The sequence below is a fragment of the Centruroides sculpturatus genome, unplaced genomic scaffold (genome assembly GCF_000671375.1).
Source record: "Centruroides sculpturatus isolate CEXI.00-Female unplaced genomic scaffold, Cexi_2.0 scaffold343, whole genome shotgun sequence".
Lineage (NCBI taxonomy): Eukaryota > Metazoa > Arthropoda > Arachnida > Scorpiones > Buthidae > Centruroides > Centruroides sculpturatus.
The window spans coordinates 350413-368617 of NW_019384530.1; the positions used below are offsets into that span (position 1 = coordinate 350413).

The window sequence follows — 18205 nt, forward strand, 5'->3', positions numbered from 1 at the left end:
TTATCAACACTGTTATAATTTATTTTCTAATTTTTCAGAAAATAACTCTCATCTTTGTCAAATTTCAAAAGCTTTCAATTTCATAGAATGAATTTTAATTATTTAGCATATTTAATTTGTAAATATAATGTAAAAGTAAAAAAAAATTTTTATAGAAATTAGTAAATTAAAATTTAATTACTTATATTTTTCTAAAATGATAAAGGATTAAACTTAAACAAATACAATTTTATAAATAAATATGTATAAAATGTTGATTTTACATTTAAGATCATTTACAAAATGTACGCTTTGGTTTACAATTACTGGTTTTGGTATATTAATAGATTCGTTTATAGGAATAACTATATCAGAATGATATTGCACTGGATTTTCGAGTTTATTTTCTTGGCGAACCGTTGTCCTTCGGAAAACAACAGAAAACAAATCAAGGTAATTAACTTTCATACAGTATATAAAAGGAACAAAATCTCTGGCTAATCATTCACTTGATCTCCAAGTAATAACATTCATCATGAAAACCATGGTAAGCATATAGATAAACACATTTTAAAGCGTATTGTAAAATTTCGTACTTACTAAACTATGTGGAATCTTAATCAAAACATTTCTAAAACATTGATTTTTTTCTATTTTTTGTAGTTCGCCGCTATCGTTTTGGCTGCCTTGTGCGCCGTCAGCATGGCTGGATACCTTGGAGGAATTGGAGGAAGAGATGCCGCAGTAACCGTCAGCCTGGATAACCAGAGAGCCGCTCCTTACGGAGGACTCGGCGCTTACGGTGCTTATGGTGCTTATGGACTCGGACACGGCGCTTATGGAGCCTATGGACTCGGATACGGCGGTTACGGCTTGGGTCTTGGTTACGGAGGTTACGGACTCGGCCACGGAGCCTACGGACTCGGATATGGACTGGGACTCGGCTACGGAGGTTACGGTTTAGGTTTTGGAAAACTTCATTAATAAATAATTTATATAAAAGTTAAACAGTGATTTTGTGTCTTTTAATTCGAAGAATACATGCATGAGATTTAAAAATGCACATTAGGAAAATTAGAGAAGAATAAAATTATAATTTTATAAAAGTTATCAAAACTCAATTATAAACAAATTATTTGTTTTCATTTTAGTTCATCATTCTTCATTAGTAAAATAGATTTTTTTAAGTTAAAAAATTAAATCGTTATAGATATAAATGATACATTAACATTATGATCTCGTTATAAATTAGTAATAAGTTTCCAAAATAAAACATTAAGATTTCGTGTATTTATTAGAGAAAGAAAAGCCACTCCATTTCAAATATAATAATATAAAACTTGGCAATATGAGAAAATTAAGATTTCTTGAAAACCTTTGATAAGACTAAAGCATTACTATTTTACATAGAAACATTCTGCAATTCAAAATGTAAAACTGCATTAATATCGTAATAGCGAATACTAAGAAGTAATCTATTAATTACAGGCCTATAAAAATATATATAAACCTATCTCTTTTGAAAAACAATTTTGTATATGTTATTATATGGCATCTATACTACGCAACACGGGCAGAGGCAATAAAATAAATTTAACACTAAATGCTAGGCATGTATTTAACAAATATTTTATCCAAGATTGTACAACTGTAATGAAAAAAACTAATATGTCTTGCTTTATCAGAAGCTAGATTTTCTTTTTCAATTTGGATGAAAATAAAGGAGAAACAGGCCAGCATCATACAATATTAAAATTTATTCTTCTCACAGAACAAGTTATCTCTATAATATAAATAATGCAAGGATAAATGTTTATAGTGTGCTTTCTAGTAGACCTAAATATTTTCTTATCTGTTTTTTTGATGGGACATTTGCGATTGTTATCGCATATTTATTGTTTTATTCTTAACGATAATTTATTTTTATCTTTAAAAATATAAAAACGGTCTTAAATATACTCTATCATTTAAGTCATTTTTTACATCGATTTTGCATTCGTGTTTTATTTCCATTTGTGTACAATCGTTTTTCTTTTTGCCATTTGAGTTTACTTTCGTTGCTATTCGTTCAATTTACTTTTTTTAAAGAAATTATTAATAGTTATTGATGACGGTTAAAAAATTTCCTCTTTACAGAATTAATTGAATTAAATTTTTTTTATTGATTTAAGAATCAATGTATATTTCTAATAATTTTAACTATTGTTATTGTTCATTCTACATGTTAATTTGAAGTTGAAAATATTTTAACATTATAAATTCTGCTATTTTTCATCTGGCCTATGATCTTTTTAATATTAAATAAATATTTTCAGAATATACAAAATTAATTTGCTAGAAAAATCGAAATTTATTGTTTTTAAAAAGTTCAACAACAGAAAGATAAAATATTAATCACAAATTTAAAATGAGATATTAGATGCTTGTTAAATTGTTTGACGGCCTTTTAACACTAGAAATATAACTATATTGTTAATGTAATAAAATAACAATATGTTAGGAGTAAAGACATTCATTTAAGTTTTGCTTGCTTCATTATTATTAAGTTATTCATAACGTACTATAAAATATTTCAATATAACATAAACAACTTAAATATATCAAAGATTCTTTTGTGTTTTAATCAAATTTTTATTTTATATTATTTTAAAAAGATTCAAATAATATAAAATAGCAATAAATATAAAAAAAGTAATGAATTAAATTATTTAGCTTTTGTAAGTATGCAAGATTTTTATTTTAAGATGTTTTTATAAGTTTATACTGAAAAAAAGAAGCAACAATTATTTAAAATAGAAAACTAGTTTCGCATTGATAATAAAAAAATTAGATCCGTAAGATATATTAAAAAATATATCATCATAAAATTCTTTCATTATATAATGGAAACAATCGCAATGTAGAACTGTTTTTAAGTTTCATATAACTACTTATTCACTTATAAATTATATGAATAATTATATTGCAGAAAGTAATGAATATTCTGATAAAAAATGTTTTGCCGATAAACGAAAGAAGTATTAATTAATGTCTGATCAGGATCAGATGTATGAATATCTTAGGCACGCGCCCATGGCCTCTATAGGAAAATATATAAATAATAATAATAATGAAATTCAAAAAAAGAGAGAGAAACGAAAAAAAAAAAAAAAAAAAACTTAGTTNATTCAAATAATATAAAATAGCAATAAATATAAAAAAAGTAATGAATTAAATTATTTAGCTTTTGTAAGTATGCAAGATTTTTATTTTAAGATGTTTTTATAAGTTTATACTGAAAAAAAGAAGCAACAATTATTTAAAATGGGAAAACTAGTTGCGCATTGATTATAAAAAAATTAGATCCGTAAGATAAATTAAAAAATATACCATCATAAAATTCTTTCATTTATATAATGGAAATAATCGCAATGTAGAATTATTTTTTGTTATTTTAAGTTTCATGTAACTACTTATTCACTTATAAATGATATGAATAATTATATTACAAAAAGTAATGAATATTCTGATAAAAAAATGTTTTGCCGATAAACGAAAGAAGTATTAATTAATGTCTGATTAGGATTGGATGTATGAATATCTTAGGCATGCGCCCATGGGCCTCTATAGGAAAATACATAAACAATAATAATAATGAAATTCAAAAAAAGAGAGGGAAACGAAAAAAAGAAATGATTTAGAACACAAAATACAACAGACTATTTATTTATATAAATACTATGTGAATATAAAGTAAAATATAGTAGAATTTCTTTGATGACTTTTATCATTTCATATATAATTATATAAATTAAAAAAAAATTATCGCATTTAGGTTTTTGTTGCAAGGGGCGTTAGTCTTTACAGGAGACCTCTACAACTGGGAATGCTCTGGGGCCCACAAAAGATAGTTTTAATTAATAATAATAATACTAAAGTTAATATTAACAAAAGCAAATATCGTCTATAAACAATGTTAAAATCATTTGACATTATAGTATTAAATACCATAAATTTTATAGTTTATATTCAAATATTTTACGTCCAAATGTAAAATCATCAATAAAGCTGTTGCGAAATAAAGTAAGTAACGATTTAGAAATCAAAAGCAATTAAATTAAAATTATTGAAAAAAAATCAGAAATAAACGTTTAACTTAAATTAGGAACTTTTATTAAATCTTTTATGAGATTTATCAAGCCAGGGGAGGGAAATCAAATTGTTATAAAATAACTGTTTTTCACATGTAGTCCGAAATCTTAAGATATTATTTTCATTTTAAAAATTAAATTTTTTAAGAAAAAGTAAAAATTGAAACACATATAGCTTAACAAAGATATTTCTAAAAAAATATTTGAATTATTATTAACAATGATTAGATTTCTGTTATAATTTATACGAAAATTAATATTAAGCAATTAACTATAATTATGTTGTTAACTAGATTGAAAATAATTAAAAGTTAGCATTATTTAACATATTGTTAATAAATTTAAGCTTAGATTAATTTTAAATGTCAGAAAAAATATTCTTCTAAACACTTAAAATATTTGCTTTAATTAAATTAGCAACTTAATAAATAGTTCTCATCTTTAATTATATGAAAATTAAAATCTCATTTGAGTTTTTTTATTTTTAAAAAAAGCAAGGCCGCTTCTTTTTTTAAAGCATGCCAATCTAATATTGGAAAATTAATTCTAATAACCTTAATCATTTCTTATCAATGAACCTGTAGGAATTTGATTTATTAGATATTTTATAGTTGCCGGTTTAGTTATATTTAGTTCGTAGGTTCTATATAGAAAATCATTTACTTCTACGGCCTAAAAAACTGGTACTGCACCTAACCTTCAAGTTTAATTCAAAGGCAAACTGTTTCTTGAATAACAAAAACGAAAAATCAAGGTGATTGCTTCGGTATATAAACCGAACTCCGTGGTGTATTGATCATTCATTTACTTGACTCTCAAGTAGCAATTTTCATCATGAAATCCATGGTAAGTGCAGTTTATTTAAATTATATAAATATTTATAAGTTTTCGATTTGTTTCTATACCGATGATATTTTTGTAGTTCGCCGCTATCGTTTTGGCTGCCTTGTGCGCCGTCAGCATGGCTGGATACCTTGGAGGAATTGGAGGAAGAGATGCCGCAGTAACCGTCAGCCTGGATAACCAGAGAGCCGCTCCTTACGGAGGACTTGGCGCTTACGGTGCTTATGGACTCGGACACGGAGCTTATGGAGCCTACGGACTCGGATATGGCGGTTATGGCTTGGGTCTGGGTTACGGACTCGGCGGCTATGGCGGTTATGGATTGGGTCTCGGTTACGGACTCGGCGGCTATGGAGGTTATGGATTGGGATACGGTCTTGGCTATGGTGGCTACGGACTCGGCGGAAAATTATGGTAATTTCAGGTAAGAACAACATTATATTTCTGAAAATCGTCTAGTTTAAATACTGTTTACGTGATTTGCACGATTTTATTTTGTATTATTTTGAAATAATTCACTCTTTTGATATATTAATAATAACTTTAAAAATATTATTTATAAACGTAAAATTAAATTAACACTTTATATGTATATTCAAAAAATGAAAAATTTCGTACCATACTGAAAAAGTTCAATGATCTCATTCATTAAAATTTAAGAATTTACTTCATAAATTGTAATTTGGAAATAACTCGGTTGAATTTTTTCATTAAAGTAATTTCTGTCATTTTTTTACAGATTAAACTTAAATTTTATTTATGCTAATTATAAAAAATAAGCTTTTTAAATTTTAAATTATCTGCAAAACACGGTTAAAAATTGCATTCATAAAATAAATCACGTTGATTTTAATGTACAGTATTTATATGGAATAATTAATCTTAATTCGCGAGAATTTTTGTTTATAAATACGATATAGAAATTCTACTTACGCGTAAACTTTACTGTAGAGAAAATGAATCTAATTTATTTATTTATTTTTTTCTTTTATAGAGATAAATAAAAGTGGATGGAAAAGTCTTCAGTGCTGTACATAATGTAGTAATTGATACACGAAAACGTCTAAATTAAAAATAAATTTTCCAAAATATAACAAATTTTTAGCGTATTTTTTTGTTCTTCTATATCACATTGCATACAAACAATATAATTAATTTACCATCATTCGAAATTGATTTAATACATCACTTTGATATAAACTAAGGTATTATTATCATTAAATATTATAATTAGTTAATTAATATTTATATTTAATATTTATAGCGCTAACGATGCAGAGCCGCCGAGAGATTGTAGTCTATGAGGCCCATGGTTGGAGAGGGTTCCCTTTACTCCTTAGCGAGCCCCTTTTGCCTTTTTTTAAAAAAACAAATGGAATATGTAGAATGTTTCTTTATTATTAAAAAGCAATCTTAAAGATTTTTTGTTAATAAAAATAAAATTAATTTATAGGAACCACTATGAGCCCTTAAGTTTAATACGGAAAAATCCCCAACGCCCCTCCCTTTAGACGTCTTGCTTAATCGCAGTTAAAATATTTCTAGCTATTTAAATTTATAGAAAGTTAACGTGATTATTTACTGGAAGGTCGCTTAAAATAATGAGGGTAACTACATTACTGCAGATTACCTTGAAACATTTAGTACTGTATAACCACTTCATAAAAAGTTTAGAATTTTGATAGTTAAAAATAATTAAATTTTAAATTTTAGTTTATTATCAGCTAAAAACATTTAAACTGCATTTAGTTTTGTTTTCGGAATTATATCCTCTTACTTTCTAACAATTTGTATAATATAAATGTAATAATATAATATAATATTATATATCGAAATGAAAAGCGCGCTCAATATCAAGTTGGCAAAGTTTACTAAACTATATTTACCTGTCGAATTTCTATATTTAGATTATTTCAGAGTTTATTTCTTCTAATATGAAGATAATAAAACGATTAAGAGTAAAAGTCAAGTAATGACAACAAGGAACGAAGCATTAACCATCCATTTAATCATGGATTACACGAACTGGATTCAAGTTCAAATCCCTTACGTCTAAAGCAGAGTTTTATATGATTATTTGATTGTTTAGTAGATGTTATTTAAAAGAATAATGACACGAAATTCATGATTTATCTATTTATTAAGAAGATAAATACACATGTTTTATTTTTAAAAATATAGTACGAAAATACAATGTTAAATATGGTAGACTATCATTTGTTTTGTGAGGGAAAGCAATTACATTAATTTGGATGAACAGTTGTAGATTTTCAGCAGAAAAATGTTTAAATAAATTCAATTTACAATACAGTATATTCTTAGCAATCATTAAGCAATATGATTTAAATATATCAGGTATTTAGACTACTCTTCCAATTCTAAATATTCAATCAACTTAGGTTTTCAAGTTTACTAAAATAATTTAATTTTTCTATTATGTATTCGGGAGACAAAGACGAATCTAGATGGGCGATAGAGATAATCTTCCCTTAAATTTGTTTTCATTTTAATTGTTAACAGGATTTTCATTATTTCTTCAAAATAATATTTTTATCGTTACTTATAATTTTGTTTAAGTTCATTTTAAATAATAATTAAAGCAATAGAATTTTGTATATTGATTATCTATCTCATTACACTAATTAAATATCTCTTTTATACGATTTCCTTCTGGATTCTCCTTTACAATGGAAAACTGAATATACAGTATTATCAAGCGGAATCGGCAAGTTCTTGCATTTCAAATATAGAATAGTTGGAAAGATGGAGAATATTTAATTATTTATTTATATATTTATTAATCTATCAAAATGCGAAGGCGAAAGAAAATGGAAACTACCACTATATTTTTTCCTATTTTCCCAAGATATATTATCAATAGACAACATGAAATTAGTAATTCACGATCACATCAAAACGCTCTTCTATTGAAAAATGAATACAGTATAATAATAGTAATAGTAATAATAAGCACATTAAAAATAATATGCAATAAAAAATAAATTTAAATAAAGGACCATATCCTTGATTATGCAATATTCCTTTTATGCAAAAAGTAAATAAATAGGAAAAGTCCGGCTTTATGCATTAAAAAATACATAAAATTGCGTTGAATAGGGGTAATTGTATTTTAATTACAATTACCGGTATATATTTTTTAAAACTCGTAATTTCTAAATAAATAAATAGACTGTATTCAACTTATACTTCAAAATTTGGTCAATTATACAGCGCTGTACAATTACAAAAAAAGTTTTTTTATTGAAAAGCATTGGAGGAAGGACATATATAAATATAATAAAAATATAATTATATTTTTACTTAAAACTAAGAATCGTGTCATCAAAGGTCTCAACGCAGAATCCGAATATTCTTAAAGTATACAGTACTGTACATCCGTTATTATTAATTTTTTCTCGCCTACCCCTAAATTATCAAGCACGTACTCCTGGGGTGTACATATCCCCGGTTGGAAATCGCCGCTATATATAATGCATAATGCATAATGCATGTCGAAAAATCAAAATTTTGCTTTTATTATAAATTGTTACACTAGAAAGTTACCTTGTATTTGCACATGATAACAAATTTTGAATCATGTGCATTATTTGTGAAGAAATAAATATTACCATTTCTATCAAATTTGTAAAGCGATATTTTCTGTCAAATTTGTTTGTAGTAGGCAAAGTTTAACCTATCGTTTATATTTACTTCTCTAATTTATTAAACTAAACAATGATCTCATTCTCTATTTCTCTCTGTAATACCGGCTGAGCTGATATCGATTTCGCCACTCGTTGCACAAAACATTGCTTCCCCTCTCTCTCCTCAGCCCTCGTGTTATCATGTCACTTCACTATTAAGAAACTTTCACATTTTAAATGTAAAGAATTATATTATTTTATACAAAAATATTAAATACATAATTAATGTGTTAATTTTTTTCTAATATATTTACCTATTAGGCAACTGTTTGAAGAAAAGAATAAAAAAGTATAGCCCCTACAAACCCTCTTATCATTGCTCTCTCCAAAATCTCGGAAACCTTGCCCCCTTCGCAGTTTTCGCCCCTTCTCTTTGAGTTCACTTTACACCTATAGTTGTGAACAAATGTTTATTTTGTTATGCTAACGTTAAGTTCATTTTATCTGTTTATTCTTCTTAGAAAGTTACGACGGCTAATACGTCAAATTGTTATTTTGTACTGTACTGTATATAACCTAATTAAATTATGTTACGTCTAGAAAGTGTTTGTTTTGTCAGTGTCTTCAATTCATTACACGAATTAGAAAGGCGAATGAACTTAACACGAACACTTCACAACACTAATTGAAGAAAAGGATTGATAAAGAACTAAAGAAAAGGATTGATAGACGGAAGCACTATTCGCTCCAAATGTAATATTGGTAATATAAAGTGTACTGTAAGAAGTAAATATTGGGAAAGAAATGAGCCAAATATCAATCAAAATTTTAACCAATCAACCAATTTTTCAGTGCACAGGGCTGATTTTTATCGTTTAATTAAAATGTAATATTCTAGGAAAGTTTTAATTATTTCAACTAATCTACATATTAATTTATTCAAAAATTATCTAATTATTTTACTCTATTGTGTAAAGAATATTTTTGAAAAATCAATTGTAAATGTATTTGCCAAATTTTTAAAAAATATTTTAAAATAATTATCAATTATTATATATTCACTAATCCAATTATTTATTAAAAAATAAAATAATACATAATAAATATGCTAGATTTTGAGTAACAATACAAAATGTAATATTATAGTTACAACGCTAAAATAAATACTTTAGTAGAACTATTTTATGAATATTGTTTAAAGTAAATTGTGGTTTAATATGTTACATATTGTCTATAACTTACTATATTCTTCTAAGCTTTAAAATTATCTTGCATAAATGAATACATGTGTTCTACAGTTTAAAGAATCTATAATTAAATAAAATTATTTTAAAATATTATTTAGGTATATAACAAGTAACTTTAATGTAAATTTAAAATTATAGCTTTCTCGAAGAAGTAAGAATGAAATATCTTTATTAGATCACTCTTAAGACGTGTGTATCCGTCTTTATGTAGCATAATAAAGATTATAACATAAGAGTAATTGAAACGAACAGAACATTACTTGCATAAATTGTTTCTATTTATAAATTAAGCAGCATTTATTTTTATTTACAAAAATATAAAACTAAAATTCTTGATTCGAATGAGTTGTACTGTACTGTACATGTTTAAAAATTACTAAGTTAAAATTTTACGTGATATATATTAACTAGAACACATTTACTCGTTGCGTGTATTCTATTTGCATGATTCTAAATATACTTTATAAAGGCCGTCGAATGAACATTAAAATCGAAACGCTCTATTATTTAATGCCTATTAAGTTTATAACATATATATATCATAAACCAATAAATATTTGAACTTCATTAACGTATTAATGAGAAATTTTTCTAAAAAATAATTTTGTTTTTATAACTTGAATAAAAATAACAGAGCTACTTTTAAAATGCTTTCTCCTATTTTAATTTTCATATGGATATGCATTAGGGGAATAACTCTAAACATATAAGTATTATACTTAGCCTATATATTATACTTATAAGTTTGTATATTGTTATATTAAATAAATAACAAAAATACGTATATTTAGTACAAACATTTTTTAATTTTCAAGTTAACATATTCAAATTGCTATTGTTGTTATTTTGTTGCTATAGTAGCATTTGCTTCTGATATTGAGCAATGCTAAGAAACAGCGTGCTATCGACATTCGCTCTGCAGTTGAACAGACCAGATATTGGTCAGAAAGCGAATGTAACAAGACTACAGCAAAGATAAATTAAAATAATAAAATTATAAAAATTTGCGGATTAATTAAAACACAAGGATAATATGTGTAATCATTAATTTTCTAGTCATCTGAATGACTTGATTTTTCTTACTTTTATTATTTTAATAGATATTTTTATAATTATAAACGATGCCTTCTGATCAAAGTAGAAAAATTAAACGCATAGACTACGTTCTAGTATACGAAAAAATCAATTTTGAATATGGTAATGTTAGCAACAAAGTCAAAAAAGAAGAAATGATGAAAGAGAAGGAAAGAGAAATTTTTAACCAAGCTATGAAGGCGGAGCGACTAGAGATTAAAGAAGAACAAATCGGGAAATATGTTTTCGTAAAGATTCATTGTCCTTTTGACAGGTTATGTGAAGAAGCTCAACTTTTAAAAATGGAATTCCCTCTGAGAGGACTCGATTGGGTGAGTTTATGTAATTCTGATTTACTTCTTTAAAAACGCTTACGAGTTAGTTGAAATTATATTTTAATTCGTTAAAATTAATTAAAGCAGAATATGGTAGAAAGAAAATTTTATAACGATTTAATGATTAGATTTATTGGTATTTTTAAATTTTTACATTAAAAAATTTGTATTAATATAAAAAAAGAAGCCATCGTGATTGCTGACTGACAATTTATATCGAAATATTAATATATAACACTAATATAAAATAAATTTATACCTCTGTCTTTTATTTACTTGACTTATTCTGTTCAAGTTTTGATTGAAACAAAGTTCTTTCTTTGTATTCAATCTCATTCTTATTTACTATTTGTATTTTATTTCGTATTTGGGTTCAATTGTTAGACTGGGGAGGAAATATTTCGTCATAAAAGTTACATATTTTCAACTGTAATTGTGATAAATAAATATAAATGAATAAATATTTAATTATATATTTTGATTTTAATTTTAAATATTAAAACATAAAATAAGTTGAATGTGAGTTGTTTATTAGAGAAACTTGATTAATGTTATTATTAAATAAGCTTGGCTATTTAAGTCCAGAATATAATTTTATATTAAAACTTTTTGTATTGAGTAAATAAAATTTTTATTTGAAAAAAGAATTAAAACATCGATCTGACAAGTACTAAAATAAAAGAGATCAATACATCCTTATATAATAAAAATTGAACGTTTTAAATATAGTTAATTTAATGTTAAATTTTTTCTTTATGACTTAACGCTTTCGTGATCATTATTCCACTAATTTGAATGGAAATAATGATAATTTTTAATGGAAAAATGACATATGAGATTATGATCGTATAAATATATAAGCCTAAACCATATATGCTTTTTCCTTACTCGCTGCAGTAATCAGATAAATTAATGTGGATATGTAGAGAAATACACAATTTAATGTATGTTTCCATATTAACATTTGGAAATATATCTGCTTATTTAGAAATTTTATTATTTAATTAAGTTTTCTTTACACCAAAAATAACAGAATAATAATAATTTATTTGAACTTAACATAAAAATTTACATGAATGTAAATTAAGTCTCTATGACTGTTGTAATGTCTGTCATTGTAGCACTGTGTAAGTCAGAAGGAAAAAGTTCTCAGTTAAAGTTATACATGAAAATTATGAGGATTCTTCTGAAATTCGAGTATAGACCTCTCACAGTGACAGAACTCATTATGATAATCACACAGATTTAATTATTATTCTGTTGGTTTTGGTGTAGCTTAATTTTTAAAAACAATCTGATTGATTCGAGGGAATTTTGATTTTTTTTTTATTTTTATAAATATTGTGTCAGACTTCTTAAAACATTGAAGCTTGCTGAGATTTCATTGCTATTTTATTTGTTTTTCTCGCAAAAAAATCTTCACTTACGAGAAGTAAAGGTTAAGTTTATACCAAGTACAATTTCAATTCTTTTAAAAATGTTTATGAAGTTTTAAGAGCTCATTTTCTCTTAAAACTGTATTAACACTTTTTAAAATGAATCTAATTTTTATCTAATATTTTTCACATTAAGTTTATTCTTATATTTAAATATATTTTGTACTTATATATCTTCAGAAATGGTAGATATATAAAATATAATATTACAATTTCTATCGTAGAACAATAATATTTTTTCAAGAAAAATTACTGCCTTTAATAAAATAATTGTTCTTACAATACTTTTGAATTTCTATAAAATTTTTACATAAATTATTACGGAATTTTTTAAAAACTGAAAAACTTCGAGAACAAAACTAAAAAATCCTTGAAATTTGATCAGTTTATTTTATTTGCGAAATAACATATTACTGTATAAATAAAATATTGAATGACTTCTATATCGATTACTATCGATATGTCAATGTTCTTTGTAAAATATCAAATAAAATATAATTATTAATGTGTATATATATATATATTTTAGAAAAATCTGTAACATTGTATTAAAAATATATAATAATCTGTTATAGTAACAAGTGTAAACTCAGCAACACAGTTCAAATTCAATACATATTAATGATATAATGTTTTTCCGTCTAAATCAATCAAGAGCTTTAATAACGCATGTCTTTTACAGTACAGTACTGTACAAGGGCAAGCCACTATTAATTACATGTGGAGAACATATATTTTAAATTAAATAAAAATATAATTAAAAATTGCAGCCCGGCATTGTGACGATGTCACAATAAATAACTGCTCTTTTAAATTATAAATGATTAAGTCGCATACTATAGTTCACACGAATGATACATTTATTTAATCAAAGATAATTAGTTATTGCTTTAATTTAACTGAAAATTCGAAAAGTTATCTAAAATATGAATAGCTTAATTATTATATCTATCATTAAATTGTTTATACGTAAATCGTAGAATAAAAAACATTATGCGCATCGATTATAAACAAAGCAACTGAATTCAAAACAAAACAGAAACTAAAAAAAATTAATTCCTTAAACTGTTTCGATAGTGTCGTAACATGACAGAATGAAAATGCATGTTTTGACCAGCTTATTTCTGAAAATTCTAGAGATAAAACGAGATTTATTGCTCTCAACATTTCGTGTGAACAGGCAAAGAATGCGATACTAACAGATTTGTTATCACTATTTTTTTTTTTTTAATCTGACAAGTGATTAAAAATTATTACAATACATTCTAAAATTCGATTACATATTCGAAAGTAGGATAATTCGTTGTTACTCTATTTTATTATTTTTATTTATTATATTTTAAAATAACTTATCACGCTATTAAGTTACAAATATTAATGCTATTAGATGAATTCTGTATATTGTTTAAATCATATTAAAAATTTAGCTTTATTTATTTTCTATTTTAAAAAAATTAAATTATAACAGACTTTTTAAGGATCATATTCACAACCGAGGATCAGGAGTTAAGGATAGAAGTTAAATAAATTGATAGTGTACAATTCTACATATACGGCTACTTGTACAGTACAGTACAACAAAACATTATCGAATTTATAAAAAATATTGTTATAAAAAATGCCAAGAAATTTTGCGAAAATTGACACTTAAAGTAGAATATATTGTTCATTAAATTACATAAAAAGTGTAAAATTATTTACCAATAAAATCGTATTAATTAAACATTTTAATATATTGTAATTATTGATGAATTTAGTTAATATTTATTTATTTAATAATAATTGGTATATAGGACAGGTCTTCTTACAATGGTTACAGAATACATCTATACAAAATTATAGATATACAGTACAGTACAGTACAATACAAAAAAATGTAGAAAGAAAAACATTAATTTTGAATACATAAAACTTACCAATAATTTAATATTAAAAATTTTTCTTTATTTTAAGATCATTCTTAAATTTCTTCTTACTAAGCTTTCGATGAATTTTTCTACTTTTTCAGTGCATTTTTTGAAGCCAAAACTTCGATCTTAGACCACAAATTTGAGTTTATTGTACTTATATAGTTATTAGTTATTATTTAGTTAAGAATATTTTAAAAGGACATATTTATGAATTTATATTTTCTAATTTTAATAGATCATTTCCGAAACAAATGAAAATAAAGAATCTTTTATAGGCGAGGATAATATGAATAAAATTTTCGGCAAAGAAGAAGAACGTAAATATTATTATATTCAATCATTAAATTTTCATTTATTGAATAACATTTTTAATAACAAAATATTATATTACTTTATAGATAAACACATATTTGTACCTTTTGTTAAAAGCTGTACAGATTGGTTCATTAATAAAGACGAAAAAGATAAACTTTTTCTATCGTCGACGAGAAGTTTATTGGTACAAAAATATTTTTAAAAAGTTTTATTCTTTGAATAAAATTGAAATTAATATAAAATATATTTACAGGTGTATCATATTTTAGTAAATATAAATGTGGGAAAAATTCTGAATGATTCAAAGTCGGAACATGCAGAAAAGAAAGGCGAGTTTTGAATTTATTATAAAATTGAATTGGTTGTTTTAAAAAACGAATATTCCCATACAGGTTTATTAAATATGTTGTTAAATAAAGTTTACACGGATAGTTTTATTCTTCACGATCGATCTTCTCGAGAATCAGTTGCGATTCCAGTAGAAAGTGAATGTTCTGTCATAGATGTGAGTGAAAATAATGGTAATTCTCAACTATGGGCTTCTTCGACTAATGAAGATACTAGAATGGTTTTGGATCATCAATGGGGCAAAATTTTTAAACATCAACCTCTTTCATTAATACGAGATTATTTTGGAGAAAAAATTGCATTTTATTTTGCTTGGGTCGGTACTTACGTATCGTCTTTAATTGTACCTACTATTTTAGGTATTGCTGTATTTCTGTACGGAGTTGTTACAAGGTTATTTAAAATTATTGTTATGTATTGAAAATCAAAAAAATATAAAGATTTTCTTTAATAGCTTTCGTTTCTTCACAGAGTAATCGCTGATAAAGACTTATTTTATAAAAATGGAACTTTGTAAGTAGTTTTTTCAACATTTTTTAAACGTTGATTAGTTCTTACAATGAAATATATATACTAAGCAAAAATTTTATTCTACAGAATTGATGATGGAGAGTTTTACTCTTTGTATGGTCTTCATATCATCAAATCAGCTAGTGATAACGGCTTTACTGGGCTATTTGCATTTATGATGTGCATCTGGGGTAAGTTAGTAATTAGAAGTCTCGAACAATGAAATTCTAAAAAAAAATTACAGTTGAACATACGACATCACAATTAGCTAATATCAGATTGATTGTAATTAAGCTTTACTATTCAGAACTTTAAGAAGCTGTTACAAGGAAACTTATAACTAATTTCAGGAAAATTAGCATTATGCAACACGAGAGGAACGATTTCCAAACATAGTTTGGCTTATAATCAGTGGAGTAAAGTATAGGCTAATGAAGGAAAGAGATAATATAATATATATATATATATATATCATTTGCTAATAATTGTTTACAATCTGTTCTTATTAGTAATACTATTGTAAATGATAAATTTCTTGGCATTTCTTGGCAGCATAGAAGTTGAAGGGTAGAGAGATTTAAGATTTTCCTCAGTGCTTATCAATGCTGCTTTGCATCATTGGTAAGCATTAGTGTAATCTTAAGTTGTATTGTAACTAGTTCCTAAATTTTAACCTTTCTAGTGCCGAAACAATGCGTTTGAAGGGTTAATTAATTATTAATAATTCAAATATTTTAAGAAATATCTGTTTTGCTATATGTGTTTTAATTTTTACTTTTTCTTAAAAAATTTAATTCTTTTAAATGAAAATAATAAAAACTTAAAATTTAGTCCTGTATGCGATTTCTCTCCCCTGGCTTGACAAATCTTCTCTTAAAAGATTTAATGAAAATCTAATTTAAGTTAAACATTTATTTCTGAATTTTTTTCAATAATTTTAAATTAATTGCTTTCTATTTCTAAATCATTACTTACTTTATTTTGTTTTACTGCAACAGCTTTATTAATGATTTTACAATTAGACGTAAAATATTTGAATAAAAACTATAAAATCTATGATATTAAATACACAAAAATATTAAATACTATAATGTCAAACGATTTTAATATTGTTTATAGACGATATTTGCTTTTGATAATATTAACTTTAGTATGATTATTATTAATTAAAACTATTTTCTGTGGGACACTAGAGCACTCCCAGTTGTAGAGATCTGTAAAGACTAACGCCTGTACAATAAATTCTAAATGCTATAATTTTTTAAATTTAGGCCTATATAATTATACATAATATTATAAAAGTCAGCAAAGACATTCTTCTATATTTTACTTTATATTCACACAGTATTTATAAATAGCCTATAGTCTGTTGTATTTTGTGTTCTAAATCTTTTTTTTTTTTTTTTTTCGTTTCTCTCTCTTTTTTTGAATTTCATTATTATTATTATTTATATATTTTCCTATAGAGGCCATGGGCGCGTTGCCTAAGATATTCATACATCCAATCCTAATCAGACATTAATTAATACTTCTTTCGTTTATCGGCAAAACATTTTTTATCAGAATATTCATTACTTTCTGCAATATAATTATTCATATAATTTATAAGTGAATAAGTAGTTATATGAAACTTAAAAACAGTTCTACATTGCGATTGTTTCCATTATATAATGAAAGAATTTTATGATGATATATTTTTTAATATATCTTACGGATCTAATTTTTTTATTATCAATGCGAAACTAGTTTTCTATTTTAAATAATTGTTGCTTCTTTTTTTCAGTATAAACTTATAAAAACATCTTAAAATAAAAATCTTGCATACTTACAAAAGCTAAATAATTTAATTCATTACTTTTTTTATATTTATTGCTATTTTATATTATTTGAATCTTTTTAAAATAATATAAAATAAAAATTTGATTAAAACACAAAAGAATCTTTGATATATTTAAGTTGTTTATGTTATATTGAAATATTTTATAGTACGTTATGAATAACTTAATAATAATGAAGCAAGCAAAACTTAAATGAATGTCTTTACTCCTAACATATTGTTATTTTATTACATTAACAATATAGTTATATTTCTAGTGTTAAAAGGCCGTCAAACAATTTAACAAGCATCTAATATCTCATTTTAAATTTGTGATTAATATTTTATCTTTCTGTTGTTGAACTTTTTAAAAACAATAAATTTCGGTTTTTCTAGCAAATTAATTTTGTATATTCTGAAAATATTTATTTAGGGGAGATCGGGGCAACTTCGGCATGCGGGGCAAGTTTGTCAAGCGCTTTTTTTAAAAAACAAATTAAAAGGAGACTTTGGTTATAGGTTAGGCAGTTGAGTTTTATTGGTGGCTTGTTGAGTGTAGTGTTTTTATTGTTCTCCAACAAGCGTAGTTGAATTATCAAGCAAATTTTCATTTTCGTT

At 25.0% G+C, this 18205-nt stretch overlaps 2 protein-coding genes across 2 annotated transcripts; both read left to right on the plus strand.

Annotated features, from left to right (window-relative positions):
* The first annotated feature begins 344 nt into the window (after positions 1 to 344).
* Positions 345 to 6016, plus strand: LOC111623002 (shematrin-like protein 2). Its single transcript, XM_023365480.1, has 4 exons — positions 345 to 432; positions 643 to 954; positions 5032 to 5376; positions 5947 to 6016. The coding sequence occupies exons 1-3, from the start codon at positions 355 to 357 to the stop codon at positions 5368 to 5370; spliced, it is 729 nt and encodes a 242-aa protein (XP_023221248.1). The 5' UTR covers positions 345 to 354; the 3' UTR covers positions 5371 to 5376; positions 5947 to 6016.
* Positions 6017 to 14866: 8850 nt separating this feature from the next.
* Positions 14867 to 15998, plus strand: LOC111623009 (anoctamin-3-like). Its single transcript, XM_023365489.1, has 5 exons — positions 14867 to 14915; positions 14997 to 15097; positions 15167 to 15654; positions 15733 to 15774; positions 15859 to 15998. Exons 3-5 carry the CDS (start codon positions 15317 to 15319, stop codon positions 15992 to 15994), a joined length of 516 nt encoding a protein of 171 aa, XP_023221257.1. The 5' UTR covers positions 14867 to 14915; positions 14997 to 15097; positions 15167 to 15316; the 3' UTR covers positions 15995 to 15998.
* The last annotated feature ends 2207 nt before the right edge of the window (positions 15999 to 18205 follow it).

What these genes read in the sequence shown, in the direction of transcription:
- LOC111623002 (XM_023365480.1), top strand. Translation starts at nt 355, where the DNA reads ATGATATTGCACTGGATTTTCGAGTTTATTTTCTTGGCGAACCGTTGT. An exon ending in ACAACAGAAAACAAATCAAG is followed by an intron (nt 433 to 642) that starts GTAATTAACTTT and finishes TATTTTTTGTAG; the next exon opens with TTCGCCGCTATCGTTTTGGC. An exon ending in ACGGTTTAGGTTTTGGAAAA is followed by an intron (nt 955 to 5,031) that starts CTTCATTAATAA and finishes ATATTTTTGTAG; the next exon opens with TTCGCCGCTATCGTTTTGGC.
- LOC111623009 (XM_023365489.1), top strand. Translation starts at nt 15,317, where the DNA reads ATGTTGTTAAATAAAGTTTACACGGATAGTTTTATTCTTCACGATCGA. An exon ending in CTGTACGGAGTTGTTACAAG is followed by an intron (nt 15,655 to 15,732) that starts GTTATTTAAAAT and finishes GTTTCTTCACAG; the next exon opens with AGTAATCGCTGATAAAGACT. An exon ending in TTTTATAAAAATGGAACTTT is followed by an intron (nt 15,775 to 15,858) that starts GTAAGTAGTTTT and finishes TTTATTCTACAG; the next exon opens with AATTGATGATGGAGAGTTTT.